At 39.0% G+C, this 19,476-nt stretch overlaps 3 protein-coding genes across 3 annotated transcripts; 2 read left to right on the top strand and 1 right to left on the bottom strand.

Annotated features, from left to right (window-relative positions):
- The first annotated feature begins 7,859 nt into the window (after positions 1 to 7,859).
- Positions 7,860 to 9,924, top strand: LOC110866695 (GDSL esterase/lipase At4g16230-like). Its single transcript, XM_022115839.2, has 5 exons — positions 7,860 to 8,096; positions 8,296 to 8,429; positions 8,536 to 8,763; positions 8,899 to 9,142; positions 9,488 to 9,924. Exons 1-5 carry the CDS (start codon positions 7,964 to 7,966, stop codon positions 9,709 to 9,711), a joined length of 963 nt encoding a protein of 320 aa, XP_021971531.2. The 5' UTR covers positions 7,860 to 7,963; the 3' UTR covers positions 9,712 to 9,924.
- Positions 9,925 to 11,333: 1,409 nt separating this feature from the next.
- LOC110866339 (GDSL esterase/lipase At5g37690-like) lies at positions 11,334 to 14,101 on the top strand. Its single transcript, XM_022115522.2, has 5 exons — positions 11,334 to 11,546; positions 12,390 to 12,538; positions 12,714 to 12,935; positions 13,019 to 13,262; positions 13,731 to 14,101. Exons 1-5 carry the CDS (start codon positions 11,414 to 11,416, stop codon positions 13,949 to 13,951), a joined length of 969 nt encoding a protein of 322 aa, XP_021971214.2. The 5' UTR covers positions 11,334 to 11,413; the 3' UTR covers positions 13,952 to 14,101.
- On the bottom strand, positions 13,994 to 17,318 carry LOC110868105 (UPF0548 protein At2g17695). Its single transcript, XM_022117191.2, has 4 exons — positions 17,065 to 17,318; positions 16,034 to 16,210; positions 15,762 to 15,960; positions 13,994 to 14,280 (listed from the first exon to the last, which is right to left on the bottom strand). Exons 1-4 carry the CDS (start codon positions 17,121 to 17,123, stop codon positions 14,098 to 14,100), a joined length of 618 nt encoding a protein of 205 aa, XP_021972883.1. The 5' UTR covers positions 17,124 to 17,318; the 3' UTR covers positions 13,994 to 14,097.
- Between the last annotated feature and the right edge of the window lie 2,158 nt (positions 17,319 to 19,476).

Here is a 19,476-nt window from a genome sequence, read left to right as displayed (position 1 = left end):
CCCATGATGGAGATTGACTGGTATTCATGTATTTTCCACTGTCTGGAGCCGGACTTCCCCACCAACTCGGATTCATGATAGATAAGCAAAATAAATGCTAAGTAAGAATGATCCGAAAGATACACAGCCGAAGGATCCTGGTTGAAGGATCTGAAATCACAGAAACTTGTTAGCAATAAACTGACCACAGTCGAAAGATCGATTTATTGTTCGAAGGATCAACAGTATTCGAAAGATTACTGTTGACTCTCGAACAATGACTTCGAAGAATTCAAGAGCTCGAAGGATTCCTTTTTGAAAGATCCTTATCTTTCGAGTTAACTCTTTATCTTTCGAATAACAGATCTCGAAAGATTCACCAATACGAAGGATCCTAATCTTTCGGACACTAATCTTTCGAAAAGATTCCTCTGTCGAAGGATATGTTTCAGACTTCGAAGGATGGGTCGAAGGATATAAATCTTTCGAGCCCTCCTTGATCGAAAGATATCGAAGGATGATCTTTCGATGTCGAAAGATATCTTTCGAGAGCTCTGACACAATCTGATCTGATGTGAAAGGTTGGTGAAAAGGTGACAGGGTTGGTGAAGTTGCTTTCGGCAGAAAGGATGTTTCTGCACAACTTTCCACCAAACTTTTTGACTTTCAAAAATTATACCCAAAAAGGCAAAACCTTATCCTCAAGTTCAGTCACCGGAAACACACCGGAATACCACCGGAAAACACAAGGTTTTCTAAAAACCAATTTTGTGTTACCCAACCCAAACTTGAACACTCCCGGTTAGTTTAGACACGTTTTTACTCAAAGAAAATGCAAGAAACTTAGTAAAAACAGGTGCAAAACCAAGTGTTTCAACACACCAAAACTTGTAAAAACCCGGTTTTAAACAAGGTTAAGAGCCTTAGCTCTGATACCACTTGTAGGTCCCTTTTCGCGGAGGATTACGAACCTAAACCTTGTTATACAAACCTACTAGCGAGTGCGGAATCCAAGCTAGCAAGCAAACCGAGTTAGTAGCAAGTAGAGAAACAAACACACAAAGATTCACCGATTAACACTAGTCGTATTAATGCAAATGAAAGTTCGGTTACAAGCTCAATGTTTACAGAAGTGTTCTATAAACTCTCTAAGTGTGTGTGTGAGTTCTGGGCAGAATGCTCTCTAAGCTTCTATCTCTCGGGTGTGTGGGAATGGCAGAACTCCCTAACACTCAACACATGCATGGGTATATATACCCAGCTCAGCAGGTCTGCTCGAAGGATTCGACAGATGGTCCGAAGGATCACCTGTCGACCACATGTTACACGAAAGATCAGCGTGGACCTCGAAGGATCATCCTTCGAGGTCTAATGGTCGAACCATGGTCGAACCATATCTTTCGATCACCTCGAAGGATCAGGTGTATCCTTCGAGGCTATCCTTCGATCAGAACATCTTTCAACTGTTGTCCAAGTCAAACCGGAGGATGGTTGACTTGGTCAACTTACAATACAAATCAGGACATCGTTTATATCAGACCGAATACAGACAAAGTACAGACACAAGTGCACCAACACAAACGAGCATCTCAGCCTCCATGCGAGCCTGCTTCTTTACATATGAGCACGTAAGTCGCCACGCGCGCATGCTCCTTGAAATTTGAACACGTAAGTCGCCACGCGCGCATGCTCCTTGACATTTGAGCACGTAAGTCGCCACGCGCGCATACTCCTTTACATACGAGCATGCAAGTCGCCACACGCGCATGCTCATTCGAGCATCTCAGCCTCCATGCAAGCCTTGCTGCTACACATGTAAGTACGATAATCTCCACGCGGCCCTACTGCTTTACATATGACAGTGCGTGTCACCCGCGCGCGCATGCTCAGCGCGCATGCTCATCCATATATGAAAACGCTTACGAAACGTAAATTGATCTACAAATGCACGCACCACTTTGGGTATACGCAAAAACACATTGGCTAAAATAAAGTTTCGCTTACACCTACAATCTTCAAGACAAGCCACATCTCCTTGCTTCACGCCACATTGCCGTCGCGGCACACTAGAGGACTAGCGCAAGCTCGGGTTTCCACTTCATTATCCTGACGCAACTTTATGCCAATTCTCATTCGCGATAACCTGTTCAAAGTGGATTAACACGTGCAAATATTGTAGACAACAATTTACACAGATTTAAAGACTATATATATACGTATGCTTCATGGCCTAAGACACGCGCACCATGCAAAGTCATCAAAAGGTGAATATTTTAGAGTAGCCACATGGCTGTGGGCGCACTGCTACAGTTTTCCCACACTCGAAAATCACCCGAAAGGGAGACAACTCATTTAGGCCAGAATTCCACCCACTGGAGTGGTATGGTCCCAAATGCTGCATCAGTCATACGCATGTTGGGCCCTAACCACACTCAACCGTAAAACACTCAGCCAATCCCAAGACTAGTGCACAAGGCCTAACCACGTACGCGCAACCATGACAAGCTCATGGCAGTGCGCCAGTACAATTATACGCGCGCCATCAACCATCTAACTTCTTTTTTCTTAAGTCCAGAGCTCCAACCATTTACTTCGCGCATGGTGCAGCACTGGACTGGGGGGACTTGAAGGGGTATGGTCCCAAAAGGCCGCGCAATTCTTCCTCCAGATCACGCGCTGGACCATACTCCTTAATCAACTACATTCCGATCTCAACCTCGCGCGGGTAGAGCAATACTAGACAGCATCGCGCGGGGTCTAAAGAGACCAAATCAACAACTTAACATCCTGAAGTCAAGCCTCCAAGCGCTTGCGCAGGCCAGTACCATGCGCAGCAACGCTCACGCAAGGATGTGGCGTAAAGGCATCTTAAAAGTACAAAGGGTACAAATGGAAGACCAAAAGAGCCAATCCGCATCCTCCAGGCCCTGCTCAATCGTGCTCCACGATCATCCGACATGCAGGGGACAAAAAGTACTCAAAGACACTGCCCCACGACCTCCACTAACTGGCTGATTACAGAGACCGACAATAGCAACCGCCTGCAACCAATCAGCGTGCGTCAGGTTTGCCCAACCAGTATCATGTAATATTCACCGCTCCATTATCTTTACTCACAGCAAAAGACAGACGCAACAAGCATGGCCAACAACTTTCCCGCACCCGGGCGACAGGTAAGCCTAAAACTCAATCTTTACTTTCGAGCACTCCTAACAAGTCTAGTACTCTTACCACGCTCGCACGCGGAGCAGCACTAGACTGGGGGACTTGATGGGGTACGGTATTAAACCTGACCCGAGCGGTCAGACTTCTCATTACTTGTGGCTTTTATATTAATTATTTATTATTGTTGCTACTAACCCAACCGCGAGGCCCAACGCGATGTAGTTTACACTACTTTGGGCCGGGGCTTGTAGAGATAACCCCTAACTGGGCCTGGCCCATTGAGGTTAGGGGAGGCCCATATCCCCCTATATAAAGAGGTCTTCACCTTGTTATTAGGGCAGAGGATATGGAGCCGCCACACTTTTTGTAGCTGGAAACAGGAGAATCTTCTCCTACCGGCAAACTCTACAGCTCCACTTTCTTCTCTTCTCCATTGCAGATCTAGGTTCAAGAGGAAGAACAAGATGTGATTCTTCACCCTCATGTAGAGCGCGGTCAAGTCATCCCGGCGGTGAACCCGTGTTTCTTCAAGTATATATGGGTAATAAAATAGCATATGTGATATTCAAAGCCCACAATTCATAAAATCACAAAAGTCCTTGAGCTGGATGTCTGCGGCAATACTGTCTTTTTTTCTTTTTTCCAAGGCAATTTATGATCCCTTCAATGTTGTCTGATTATGTCACGTCCAAGGAGTGTGTTTATTGTTGACTTTTTTTTATTCCAACATTAATAATAATAGTAATATTGATTGCTCAGCTTTTGTCTAATGGGTATCTTAGCAGCTCAAACTTCATGCGGCAATTTTACTTTGGTTCCTGGCACCATACCCAACTGGCTGGTCATTTTCATATTACTCGTTTTTGCTCCATTTGCACCAGGACCTGACCCAACACAAAATAATCAAATATAACACTAAAACTAAATAAAAACTATACAAAAACTATACAATTTACACGGGACAAATCTGTATATTTTACCACACATCAGGCAGTCAACCCGCAGTCATTGGTATCGATATATCCATGTCGATAATTAACATGCTTCGTTTTCCTCTCTGTACGTGCTGGTTATGCGTAAACTATTTCGAACTCTATTATGCTATTATCAAACTTGTATGCTCACCTTTACATTTTATGTATTGACTTTATTTTAACGTATGTGACAGGTGTTTAAGATGCTTATCTGCTAGGAAAGCGAGGCTAGAATAAGCGTCTAGAGCATAGTTGTCTGTAGATCTTGCAGCATGAGTCTCTAGAAGCAGATGAATAATTTTTATATTTAAATCTCAGTTGTCGGAACAGAATATTTGCCTGGATTTATATCTGTAATAATTTGTTTGCTATTTGAGGTACGGTATGGGACATATTATTTAAATTGAATAGTAATGATGATTGTTATGGAAACTTCTGGATAATCTGTTTCCCTCAGTGCCATGCCCCGATGATTCCGCCATCGGTTGGGGTGTGACAATAGGGGAGTTTACGGGTTTACATTCCGAAAGACCAAAAATCTGAAGATTTCCAGAATGTATTTGCGTTGGGACAGGAAGATATTACAACCACGAGGAACAACTTCAATACCCAGAAAATAGTTCAATGTACCAAGATCTTTAAAAGCAAAAGTAGAACTGAGCTGATGTATAATCTTGTTGATGGAATTAGCGTCATTTCCCATGATAATGATGTCATCAACATAGACAAGAACATATACAAGAACCCCACCAGAGTGCAAAATAAAAAGATAAATAGAGATGGGTCCGTTTTGGATCCATTGAACCAAGCTGTTGAAGTGTGGTTGATAAACAATGAAACCAGGCCCTTAGAGCTTTTTTGAGCCAGTACAACGACTTGTGTAGAAGACACACATGATCTAGCCTTGCGGAATCTACAAATCCCGGTGGTTGTCCAAGATATACTGTTTCTTGTAAGTCACCATGCAAAAAGGCATTTTGGACATCTAGCTGTCTGAGAGACCATTTGCTGGTGACAGCCAGAGACAACACAACACGAATGGTTGTTGACTTAATGATTGGGCTAGAAGTTTCATGATAATCAATGCCCGGTTGTTGAGGAAACCCCTTGGCAACAAGGCGGGGTTTATACGAATGATCTTGCCCCGTGGATCCTTCTTAAACATGTAAACCCACTTACAATCAATGATATTGGTGTAATTAACATATGGTACTAACGATCAAGTCCCGTTCTTAACAAGTGCATGAAACTCCTCAGACATGGCTTGACGCCACTCCGGAATTTTGTTAGCAACAGAAAAGGAAACAGGGTCGGTTGGTGAGACAGGATAGACGGAAGCATGATAGGCGGATGGGTAATAAGGAGTTGTATGTTTGGGATTACGACGTAAGTTGGCTGGCCAAGAGCGTAAAGGTGCCGGGGTGGCGGAGGAGGAGTTGGGGTAAGAGTTGAGATAGCAGGAGATGATGTAGAGTTGGTTGGAGGTGTTGGAGTTGCAGGAGTTGATGGAGGAGTGTTTTGTGGAGAAATATATATATGGGCAGGATTGGTTTAAGACTCGGGTGTGAGAAACGAGGATGGAAAGGAGGAGATATAAAGGTCGGTTAGTTTGGTAGAGGGGTTTTTAGGAGGTGTTTGAAACGGGAACGACTCTTCATTAAATCGGACATGGTGAGCAATGTAAACTCCATCGGTGGCCAAGTCCAAACAACGATAACCAAGGAAGGAGACAGGGGAAACATACGCACCTGAAGATGGAGTGGATCGAAAATCCATTTTGTGTCAATTATAAGGATGGAGATAGGGGAAACATAGGCACCTGAAGACATGAAGGAACTGAAAGAACTGATAATCTGGACATCTCTTAAAAACATGTTCAAAGGGTGTATTGTTGGAAGAGGCACGGGAACGTAAGCTATTTATAAGATAAACTGCCGCTTTGAAAGCCAAGGACCATAAATGTTGTGGAATACTGGACTGAGCAAGTAAGGTTAGTCTTGCCTCCACAACATGTCGATGTCACCGTTTGACAACACCATTATGTTCGCTGGTGTGGGGGCACGATCGACGATGAATTATTCCAAAGGAGGTAAAATGGAGTTAGGTTGCGAGACTCAACTCCTCAATCAGTTTGGACACTTTTTAATTTGGTGGAAAATTGACGTTCTACCATAGTGACAAAGTTTGTAAATGTATTGTAGACATCAAATTTTTTAGCTAAAGGGTGGATATATCATGAGTCATTGTCAACACATAACATAAAAAATCGATGACCGTCAAATGAGCGAGTTGGTGCCGGTCTCCAAACATCACAACATATTAAATCCAAAATATGTTTACTAAGAAAATTAGATTCATGCAAAGAAAGTTTGGAAGATTTTCCCAATTGACATGAAATACATAAAGATGAAACTAGTTTGTTTAGAAACAGATAAAGAAAAACTGGAAACAATGGAATGAAAAACACGGTGATGCGGATGCCCCTAATGTTGATGCCAGATGTTGGAAGATGCTCGGGTGACGGTGAATGCAACCTTGGGGATTTGTTTGAGTTGTGGAAGGCGAATGGAATATTTTCCATCATCACTTGGACCCGTGAGTAGAGTGGTGCCTGTATGTTCGTCCTTCACAACAAAAAAAAGTAGTGAAACTCAAAGAAAACATCATTGTCAAAGCAAAAACATTGGACAAACAAGAGATTCTTTTTTAATATCGGGAACATGAAGTAAATTGGAAAGGTTAAAAGTTTTTATTGGTGAGAAAATTTTAAAGAAGCCGATGTGAAAAATGGGTAAGGCCTTACCATCGCCAACATGGAGAGCATCGTTACCATAATAAGCTTCGGAGTTATCAAGACTTGCCAAGTCCGGAGTGTCGTGGCTGTTTTCCCTTATATCGGGAAAGTGGGAAACCATGTAGCACCCGATGATGAACCTATTTCAGAAAAATTTGCATAGTTTGCATAGTTGGCCTGATTTTGTTGAGTACCCGAGTGCTGCTAAAGATTGGTTGTTGACATAGCTCTTTGTTTCTTGATTTGTGAATTCGTCATATTACAAACAAACATATAGTCTGCACTCTGCACATCAAGTTGATTAATATAACTCTTTTTAGTTTCCTTTTGCAATGTTTTTTGCATTAAGTTTTTTTGCTAGATGTGTGTTCTAATGGTGAGTTAGTTCTTATCGATGGTACCACTGATGTTCCTACTGATTAGTTGAAAAGGAGTCATGATAGTTAAGTAGTTAAATCAGTTGGATATATAGTTATTTAATTATTAACAATAGTGAGACATTTGACAATGATCTCTACCAACTTTATGCACTCATTCTTACGGTTAACTACTACCACCTTTGTGTGACGGCAATCAATAGGGAGACATTTGACAATGATCTCTAACAACTTAGAGACGTTGGGTGAGGATATGGTTTGCATTGAAGATGGGATTGAGGCGGGGCTTGCACGATCGTTGGTGTGGTGTCATGGTGGTGATTATGGTCTGGTTAAGTAAAAAAAATGATATTTATACAGCTGTAATAACTGGAAAAACAAGAAATCATGGTCTTGACAGAAATGTTGGTAATAAACTAAGATGGTCATAGTAAACTATGGTAAGCAATTAATTCTAACCTTTTCCTGTTGGATTATATTGATCCAAACGGCAATACCTTCTATAAGTTATTGCTCTATTGTTCCTCAAACTTACCGCACAGACAAATATAGCCATGGAATTCAGAGCTCAAAAACGCGCGCTGCTCGTGATTTATGTAGCCGTTTTGAGTATTCTGACAACATCCACAAATGGTGGAACCATTGTGCCGATATTTATATTTGGTGACTCAACGATGGATGTCGGCACAAACAACCACGTGGCTAACTGCAGCTCAACGGCCAATCACCCATACAACGGGATAGATTATCCAGGGTCCCAAGCAACCGGGAGGTACAGCAATGGTCTCAACACTGCTGACTCTATTGGTATGTTGCGGCTGACATTTTAACTCCTGAGCAAGTTGTTTCAGTATATTTTTTTTTTATCTCTAACGGTTCAACCTATATACTAATATATTGTTATAAAAAAACAGTCAGACGAGTCGGAATATCTCTTATACAAAATATTTTGTTATCATAATATAACTTTTGTAATCACGTTGAAAACAATTACTTGCATGTGCAGTGCAACTTCTGGGCGGCTATGATCTCAGTCCGCTGCCATATCTTTCACTCGTCGAGGATGGTTCCAACTTCACGAGAGGGATATTTAACGGAGTTAACTTTGCTTCTGGAGGTGCTGGTCTTGGTAAACTAACTGTAAGTCTCTTTTCTGAAAAAGAAAATGATATACAAATTTATGTATATCTGACATTACTGTTTTAAACACAAAACAAATATATGACATCAAACAAATTATATATAGGAGAAAGTTGTATCTATGGAAGAACAGGTCCAACAATTTGCAACGGTTCAGGGAAACATAACAGCATTACTTGGGAAGTCTAAAGGTGATCGTCTGCTTCAAAAGTCCATGTACATCTTCAGCGTTGGAAGCAACGACATCATGGAATACTATTTCACCTATCCTAGGATTATGACTCACGAGCAGTTTGTGATCAACCTTACCGACACCTATGCCATCCACCTAAAGGTTCCCTTTACTTCTAATTTCTAAATTGCTTAGAATTATTATTATGATCAACCTATAGTGCCACCTATAATCTAAACTTAACTCTTTAAACTGTCTAATTGTATTATATTAATTTTGTGTATTTTGCACTAGCAGAACTTATACAGTATGGGGGCAAGAAAGTTTGGAATATTAAGTATTCCACCAATCGGGTGTTGTCCAGCTGCACGTTTTGCGGCTCCTAATGGTACTTGTGTCAATGAGCTAAACGATTTGGCTAGAGCGTGCCACGCCTCATTTGAATCCCTTACGAAAAACATGAGTTGTACGCTTGAAGGATTCAAGTACTCACTTGCGAACACATACAATATGACAATGAGTGTCATTACCCAAAAATTTGGTAAACATATGTTTTCTTTTTACATTCAAAGGCTTACATATTCAACCTCAGTGATCAGCCTAGCGTCCTAAATCGTTTTAATTAAAAGAAATTAATCAACTTATCTTTATTACACTAGCAATAGAGCTTTTTATCATATATAATACATTAGTTATTTGGAAAGAAATAAAAAAAAGACAAAAAGTGTTGTCACGTCTGCATGACCAGGCTTGTTTTGACCGGAACCCACTTTTGACCTCTTACCCCACCAACCCATTTTGCGACCTCTAAGGTTAAAACCAAAACTCTTTGTTGTTTTCTCTTTATCAGAATGGATGTTTTTACATTAGAGTGGCACATTTTCAGGGTTCAAAGACGTCGTGTCAGCATGTTGTGCCGATAATTCACCATTTGGATTAAGTGAATGCTTGAAAGGAGTGCACCTTTGCAAGTATCGGGATGATTATTTGTTCTGGGACAAATTTCATCCGACTCAAAAAGCCGCCAAATTAGCAGCTACTGTAGTGGTTTCTAGCCAAGATCCAGCTTTTGTGTCTCCCATAAATTTTGGTAGTTTGAGAAAGGCTTGAAAAGATTGTTACACATTATGTACTAAATGTATTGCATTCCCAAATAAACTACACCAGATCTTGTATGCCTCTATTTTCAAATTATTTATCAATAAAATGTAACAATAATACATGAATGAATGTCATTTGCATTGGCAGTATGTAATTGATGTAACGTCGTTGGTGATCACTACCATATTAGTGAGACATTTAATGATAATTTCTATTGGTTTAGAATGACGTTGATGATGAATTTGTTAACGTCCACCCGAACAAGTTACAATGTTTTCCTTTTTTCCTTGCACTTCAATTTACTTGGATATTTTATAGGTAGACAGGAATTTTACAAAACCAAAGTAAAAAAAATCAAAAATAGGTTGTGTGCTCTAGGGTTACCATCACCACCACCACTCCCCATAAATATATGAAAACAACTGAAATCATAACTTATTTTGAATATTGGGTTTTAATAATCTCAACTATTCGTTGTTGGCCGTTAACAGTCCCAACTTCAAAAATAACCACTGGCAGTCCCAACTATTAACATATTGGCCTAAAATGGACCCTGACTAACAGAACTCTAACGCCGTTAGTCTCCGTTCACCGGAAAAACGTTTTTGGCCGGAAAACTCATTTTTGTTGCCGGGAAACTCAATCTTTTAGTCCCAAACCTCTTTGTAACCTTATTACGGTCCTTTAGGAACCTTTTTTCGCCGGAAAACTTCTTTTTTGCTGGAAAACTCAATTTTTTGGCCGTAAAACTCAACATTTCCATCACAAACCTCTTTGTAATCTTAGATCGGACATTTAGGACCCCTTTTGCTAGCAAAAAGATTTTTCTGGCGACCGGAGACTAACGGCGTTAGGGTTCTGTTAGTCAGGGTACATTGGAGGCCAATACGTTAATAATTGGGACCGCCAGCGGTTATTTTTTAAGTTGGAATTATTGGCGGCCAACAGCCAATAGTTGGGATTATTAAAATCCAATATTTCTAAAAAAAAATTAAAACTTAGCTGCCATAGGATTTGTTAACTTTTTAATAGATAAGGTTTTAGTTACATATAAAGTTTGTTTACCTACAAACACACATACATTCGGTCCTACACAGATACTGATACATATCCAACTGACCTAACGAGTCAAATTAACCTATTTCCTGCTGATGATCCTAGACCCATGACCCATTTAATTGTAGCTCTAACCCCGTCAAAGGACCCAATTAACTGCAGCTCTAATCAAGGGAGAAACTGACGTAATGTGAGAATATGTGAATGAGCGGTTACTTAGTATTTTGTGTCTTTAAATAAGTTGTTTTAGGTTGAGAATAAGTTATCGAGTATTTCTTGAATCGGCTAATCCTAGTGTTTCAACTTTAATAATACTCGAAAACGTTCAAAATATTATAAAAATGAATAAAAAATAAGGATACTAATAACGAAAAAACAAGAAAGCATTTTCTTGATAGAAATTTGGTCATAAACTAGGATGCTCATAGTAAACTAGGTAAACAATCTCAACCTTTTCCCTTGTATTATCTTGATCCAAAAGGCTCTAACTTCTATAACTAATTGCTCTATTGTTCCTTAACTTACCACATAAACAAACATGGCCATGGAACTGAGAGGTCGTAAACGTGTGCAGCTCGTGATCTATGTAGCTGTTTTAAGTGTGCTGACAACATCCACAAACGGTGCACCGATATTTATATTTGGTGACTCGACGATGGATGTTGGCACAAACAACCATTTGGAAGACTGCAAAGCAAGGGCAGATCACCAATACTATGGGATAGATTATCAAGGGTCCCAAGCAACTGGGAGGTTCAGCAATGGTTTCAGCACTGCTGACACTATTGGTAAGTAGAGGTTGACAAGTTTCAACTACTGAGAGATGGAGCGAGTTAGCGGATGATAGCGACAAGCGTATAGAGCTACCTATACGCTACATAGCGATAGGGATGAAATGGCGGGCGCTATTTTATGTTTAGCGATACACTAGAAGATAATTTTAGAAATGTTTATGTGTATTTTATCAGAATTTTATTAAAGGGTTATTGGACTTTAATAATCCTAAGTTTCGCCTGTTGGCCGATAATAATCCCAACTCTAAAAATTCCTTCCAACGATCCCGACTTGTAAGAATTTGGCCTCCATCGATCCTTTTCAAACTGCAGGTGCACTTAATTCAATTAAGGAGGCTGCAAGTGCACATGAATCTATTGAGGATGTCAAATTCTTATATGTTATAAAAGGATCAATGGGGGCTAAATTCTTACAAGTTGGGATCGTTGGGGGGAACTTTTAAAGTTGTAGCTAACATGTGAAACTTAGGATTATGAAAATCCAATAACCCTTTATTGAACACGTTGTTTTCATACCTATATTAAAAAAAACGAAAATTTTGCTATTGTTGCTATTTATATTAAAACAAAAAAAAACCTATAATCCCGCTATTTCCACGCTATGGAGACGCCGAAGTCAGATTGCGAGGGATAATCGCATCGCCACGCTAAATGCTATAGCGAGCGCTATGCTCGCTATTAACAACACTAAGCGAGTTGTTTTAGAATATTTTTATCTCGGGTCAAGCTAGATCTCATCTCTAAAGAAAGCTGGTCAAACGGGTCAAAATACATTTGAAAATATTAAAATTATTACCGAAATGATATAACTTTTGCAATTGTCTTGTAAATGTGCAGTTCAACTTCTGGGCGGCTATGATCTCAGTCCGCTGCCATATCTAGCACTCGTCGAGGATGGTTCTAACTTCACGAGAGAGATACTTCATGGAGTTAACTTTGCTTCGGGAGGTGCCGGCCTAGCTAAAGCAATCGATCAAGCTTTTTACGTAAGTCTCTTTTCTAAAAAGAAAATGTAATACAGCAGCTCGGGTCTATAATCTAACGTTTAACATAGGTATGACAATGTCGTCGGGCCCGTCACAAATTTATGTGTATCTTACATTGTTTACGAGTCCTGTTTCAAACACAACAAATGTATGACATCAAGCGAATTACATATAGGGAAAAGTAGTATCTATGGAAGAACAGGTCCAACAATTTGCAACGGTTCGAGGAAACATAACAGCATTACTTGGAGGGACTAAAGGTGATCATCTACTTAGAAAGTCCATGTACATCTTCAGCATCGGAAGCAACGACCTCATGACCTACATATTCACTAGGCCTATGACTCCCGAGCAGTTCGTGATCAACCTTACTGACACCTATGCCATCCACCTAAAGGTTCCTATACTCCTAAATTGCGCTATATACATAAAACTGAATTTGTTATTGTGTTATATTTATTGTTTATTTTGAAATGGCAGAACTTATATAGCTTAGGGGCAAGAAAGTTTGGGATAATAAGTCTTCCACCACTCGGGTGTTGTCCACTTGCACGTGCATCGACTCATGGTGGTGTTTGTGACGATGATTCAAATAATTTGGCTAGAGCGTGCCACGTCTCGTTTGATAACCTTTTAAAAAACTTGAGCTCTACGCTCAAAGGATTCAAGTACTCACTTGCAAACACGTACAATATAACTATGAATGTCATTAACAATCCAAGTGGTAACCATAAGTGTTCTTTTCTTTTTACCTTTAAATGCTTAAATATTTAACTTCCATGATCAGCAGAGCATACAGAGGTGGCAGTACAACCCGTTTATGTGAAAACATGTCAACACGTGTTGTATTTGTTGGATAAGAAATCAACCTCGTAAAAAATATAGAAAAACCAAGGTCAAAACAGGTGAAACATGTACAAAGTAGAGCGTCCTAAATTGTTTTATTTAAAAATAATTGATCGACTCTAATTATCATGTTAGCTATAGGATTTTATCATATTTATCACATTAATTATTTTACCAAAATAAATAAATAAAATGAAAAAGAAAGAAAGAAAAACAAAAAAAAGCGTTGACACGTTGGCATGTTTTGACCAGAAACCCACTTCGATCCATTGCCCAACCTGCCCGTTTTGCCACCTCTAAGCTTACCCAGATGGGATGTTTTTACATAATAATGACACGTTTTCAGGGTTCAAAAATATCACATCTGCATGTTGTGCCGATCCGAAAATACTAGGAATGCCATGCCAGAAAGGAGCGCAACTTTGCAATATTCGGAACGATTATTTATTCTGGGACGCATTTCATCCAACTCAAAAAGCCTCCGTATTGGCAGCTAACGTATTGGTCACTAGCCAAGATCCAGATTTTATGTCTCCGATAAATTTCGGCAGTTTGAGAAACGCTTGATTAGAAGACCATTACGTGCATCACACGCACTTTATATCATTATGTACCAAATGTATCTATCATTCCCAAATAAACTACACCAGATCTCGGCTGTCACCATTTACAAATCTTTTATCAATAAAGGTAACAACAATACATAACGAACGTTAATTAGAGGACACAAACTTTTTAACTGCTTCGCTAGATTGATGAGCAAAGTACTTTTGCCGAAAGAATACATATGGATATCCTATAACCGATAGAGCATGTGCTGGTTTTGAGAAGGAAAGTATTTCGTACCAAACTCGCTTGTCTCCGTCCATCTCAATTGCAAACCGCTCTTCTCCTGACTGTTTGCAACAGAATTTATATGAGAAAGTCGACAAAGAAATCAACATAATGGTTATTAGAAGTTTTTAAAAGAATTACATGAACAGAAAGACGGATTGAGACAGTTATTCCTGCAATTCCATGTAATTAAGCCTAGGCTACAACAATCACGTCTAATTGGTTTTTTCGGTGTTTTTATAAAAAAGAATCACACTTTATCCGCGATGAAGTCACTTTTTTTTTCATGTGACTTCAGATTTATTTGTATTCTTTTATAACCATTGATTTTTCGCTATTTTTATACCAAAAAAACTAACCATTGGTTTTTCGCTATTTTTATATTAAAAAAAGGAGTAAAATGTCATTTTCGTCCCTGAGGTTTGGCCACTTTCGTCCAAATCTTGTCATTTTCATCCAACTCGTTAACTCCATCCATTTTTGTTCGTTAAAGGAGGGGCATTTCCGTCTTTTTAGACATTTTTTATTAGGAATATTGGAATTTAATAATCCCAACTATTCGTCGTTGGCCGCCAACAGTCTCAACTTCGAAAATAACCACTGGCAGTCCCAACTATTGACATACTGGCCACCAATGGAGCCTGACTAACAGAACCCTAACGCAGTTAGTCTCCGGTAGCCGGAAAACCGTTTTTGTCCAGGAAAATGTTTCTAAAGGTCCGATCTAAGGTTACAAAGAGGTTTGGGACGAAAATGTTGAGTTTTCCGGCGAAAAGGAAGTTTTCCGGCGAAAAAGGAGTTTTCCAGCGACTTTAATAATTGGGGCTTTTACTAGAAAAATGTTCCCAAAAGTCCATAATAAGGTTACAAAGATGTTCGGGACGAAAATGTTGAGTTTTCCGGCCAAAAATGAGTTTTCCGACCAAAAAACGTTTTTCCGGCGACCGTAGACTAACGACGTTAGGGTTCTGTTAGTCAGGGTCCATTGGAGGCCAATATGTTAAAACTTAGGACTGTCAATGGTTATTTTTAAAGTTGGGACTGTCGGCGGCCAACGACGAGTAGTTGGGATTATTAAAATCCAATATTCCTTTTTATTAAAATAAAAAACACTATAGGAAATAAAGATTCACCTCTGTTGACTTTCTCCCCACCCAAACCCTTTAATCATCACAAAAAAAATGTATAAAAAGAGGAAAGTACCCCTGACTTGACATAAAAAATGGATGAAGTTAAGAAGCCGGATGAAAATGGCAAGATTTGAAGTACCTTTGGATCGAGATGCGGAAACACAAACCTTAGGACGAAAATGGCATTTAACTCTAAAAAAATCACACTTCTACTTGCTAGCTTTGATTATCATAACAGGGTACCCAATTAACATCTCCTTCAAGATAACTATTTTGATTCTATCAATTTTGTTATTTAACATGACGAAACGAAGATGCTCAATGACAATACTAACAAACATAAAAGTTCTTTTTATGTTGTAAAATTGCAGAACATTTTTCACCAAACCAAATGAAAAAGAAGAAGCACAAACCAACAAGTGTCCGCTGAGAGTGCCGCCACCAAAACCAAAAGACGCAACATTCGTTTTTCGGCTTTTGGTTTCGTTAACATAAACAACCTGCAAAGGCATCCTGAGCCACGGAAAGAACTCCTTCACACAAACACAAAACTTCATCCCGTTTTCAATCGGTGTCTTTGGATCAACAAACGCCCAACTCAATCCAAAATGCCTAACAAAAACCACAATCAGATTTTATATTTTCTTTCAATATTATCAAATTTTTAAGAAATATGCAAACAAACCTCCAAGTTTTGAGAGCAGTTTTCCCCTTTTCATATGTATCAGAGCCTGATCCCACCATGATTTTTGAATAATTTATTACAAATCCATCTTTTGAAAGCTCTTTATCTTCTTTAAGCAATGACAATGGCTTTGCAGTAGCTCCTCTGTACTTAACATCATAGTTAAAGGTACCTGACCTGATGCATATACTCCACAACACATTAGAAACAAACGGGTGTTGTTAAAGATACACCACCCCGTTAGTGTACACCAGCCCACATGTCACATCATACTGGCCGTATGGGTCATACAATCCTTGTGACAGGATGAAAAAAGGTCATACGCGCCATATGAGCTTGTCAATGGCCACAACTGTTTCTTTGTCAGTCAAAACATCATATGGCCCGTATCCATATTCTCCTTGTCATATAGCCCGTGTGACAAGTTGACGTCTGAATAGTGTGTAAGTGCCGGTGTGCAACCCAACCCATATTATTATTTGTGTCAGATTTTAACCCTAACCAGCACACACATAAATTTGGGTCAACCCGACCCGTTTAACCCATTTTTTTAATGAGTCATACATGTTGACAAGTTATACGTGAGTTGTTGGGTTGTAAGTTGGTTACCGATAACATATTTAATGTGAGTATGGGTGTGACAAATAGATAATAGGGCGTGTCAAAACTAACATTATTATTACTAACCATTTAAAATGGAAAACACAAAAAACAAATACATATTAGGTCAATCCAAACCCAACATTTTCAATATGGGTCAACCTGAACCCAACCCGTTTTTTTACGGGTCAAACGTGTTGTGTTAGTAGACCCAAACTTTTTTTTCGTGTCGGGTTTGGGGTCATGTCCAAGAATCACCAGTCTCCAAACAGACACACCGAGTGAAATTAGGGTTTCTGAGAATGAATAATTCCGTTACAGCAATCAGTAAATCACGGTATAACAAGAACAAATTTATATTAAAAAAAAAAAAAAAAAGAAAACTGAAATGGAAACACGAAGTGAAGTATTAATAATAAGTTAAATCTCACTTGTTAATGCAATCTTTCTGCTCTTTGGGAGAGGGGCGAGTCCAAGACAAGAACACCATAAGTTGTATCTAACAGTTTCAATTTTGATTGCATAGATTGAATGATCAAAGTGTCAACAAACTGATGAATCGGACGAATAGGGGGTTCTGTTTTGTGGTTACGCAGCAGGGTTTCGGATATGAACAACGTTAAAATCAATTGAGATGGGATATTGAATGTCCGCGGTGGTCCGGGTCGGGTCAAACGGCCATTTGTCATCAACTTCAAACTGATTTGTTCGGATTTTAGGGGCTATTTTGGTTAAGCGAGGCGCTAGGCGCTAGTCAGGCGGTGGGGTACCCACCTAGGGATTAATAAAGATTAATTGGATTGAGTTTTTATGTATAATTTTATAAATTTATATATAAAAAACATTGATTTTATACTTTTTATCTACAAAATTGAAAGTTTAGGGAGCAAGTGTAAACTAGTGAAAATAGAGAGGGGGTTAAGTGTTAAAACACCCAAACCTTATTAACCCTAATCCCACCATCGTTCTTCATACGCCGTCTCCTCTGTCCTTCATTCATCAGAACCATAAAATTCTCCTTCATTCATACAGCGACATATCAGGAATCTCTTGGCTCGCTTGGCTGATGTTGATTTCGCATAATGGAGACTCATTTTTGACTCGAAATTGGTCTGATTTTGGTTCGATTTCTGGTAAGAACAGCCTTCTCTTGAACGATTTGGTCTAATCTTGAACCATTCTGATTAAATTGCTACCAGTTTTGACCTAATTTTGACCGACTAGGTCCGATTTTCAGCCGATTTCCACCGATTTTCCCGAATTTTGACCGATGTTGACTTTTACCGCCTAATTAGACCGATTTTGGAAAATCCGGGTGGCAGACCTCCGATGAGCGACTAATCGCCGCCTAGGCGCCGCCTAAAACCGATTTCTACAACATTGGTTAAGGGGTTGTTTGTTTACCTCTTAATGAGGCTCTTAATGGTTCAGACCTCTGGTTCAGCACTTAATGGTGGTTCAGACCTCTGGTTCAGACTGTTTGTTTCGCGAGCAGATGTCTGAATGGTTCAGACATCTGCCTCTGAATGGTTAAGCATTATACTAAGTCTGAATGATTAAGACCTCTAATCTGAATTTCTCAGACATTTGCCTCTAAACGGTTAAGCATTATACTGGCTCTTAATGGTTCAGACCTCTTACTGATTCAGCACTTAATGATTCAGACCTCTTATTGGTTCAGCACTTAACCATTCAGAAGTTGCCAAACAGCCCCTAAGTGCTGAACTAATAAGAGGTCTGAACCATTAAGTGCTAAACCAGTAAGAGGTCTGAACCATTAAGAGCCTGTATAATGCTTAACCGTTTAGAGGCAAATGTCTGACCAATTCAGATTAGAGGTCTTAACCATTCAGACTCTGTATAATGCTTAACCATTCAGAGGCAAATGTATGAACCATTCAAACATCTGCTCGTGAAACAAACAGTCTGAACCATTAAGTGCTGAACCAGTAAGAGATCTGAACAATTAAGAGCATCATTAAGAGGTAAACAAACAACCCCTAAATGTTTTAAAGTACGCTAGAACAACATAAGAAAGAAAATTTTTATGGTTCATATTTCCGCTGCGACGTTTTCGGTTAAAACGTGTTAGGGTGCTAGAGAAGTAAGAGTCGTTTTTGATAACGTAATTCTAATAGACATTTGGTAATATATCTTATCTTTAGAGTTACTTACACTGATAGTTCTTATGGTTTATTGAAAGTAAAATCTTTGAGTACTAACATAAAGTTAAATAAGGGAATTTTAGTCATTTTATGTTGATTTGATAGAAAAACTAACGGAAGTTAGTCTTAATACTCAAAGGTGTTACAAAATCGAAACTATATAACCTGAGCCTGTTAAAAAAAAAAATAAGTTAGTAATCAAAGACGTTACTTTTAATAAACCACAAAAACTATCTGTGTAATTAACTGTAGTCCTTTTCTATCTGTAATTTTTATACTTTTTTTTTTACTAATAGACTACTTTCACAGCAGATATAACATTGTTTCATCAAATGAACTTATGTATAAACCACTCTTATTAGTTTATCCATTGGTATTATAAAGAATCTATATGCTTACTACAAAGAAGCCCCATCAATCATCAAATGAACTTGTGTATAAACCACTCTTATTAGTTTATCCATTGGTATTATAAAGAATATATATGCTTACTACAAAGAAGCCCCATCAATAAATAATGATGTTTGTCAAAGACACCCATAGACATGAATTATTCCATCCTCTTTGACGAATTATTGAGTCATCGTTGTCATACCGTCGTTCTCCTTAAAGGAACAATAAAAAAATTCAAACAAAAAAATAATAATGAAAATTCAAACAAAAAAAATCAAAGAACAA

The sequence above is a fragment of the Helianthus annuus genome, chromosome 7 (assembly GCF_002127325.2).
Source record: "Helianthus annuus cultivar XRQ/B chromosome 7, HanXRQr2.0-SUNRISE, whole genome shotgun sequence".
In the NCBI taxonomy this organism is placed as follows: Eukaryota; Viridiplantae; Streptophyta; class Magnoliopsida; order Asterales; family Asteraceae; genus Helianthus; species Helianthus annuus.
Note: the sequence above shows the minus strand (reverse complement) of the source record. Positions and strands in the feature narration are given on the sequence as shown.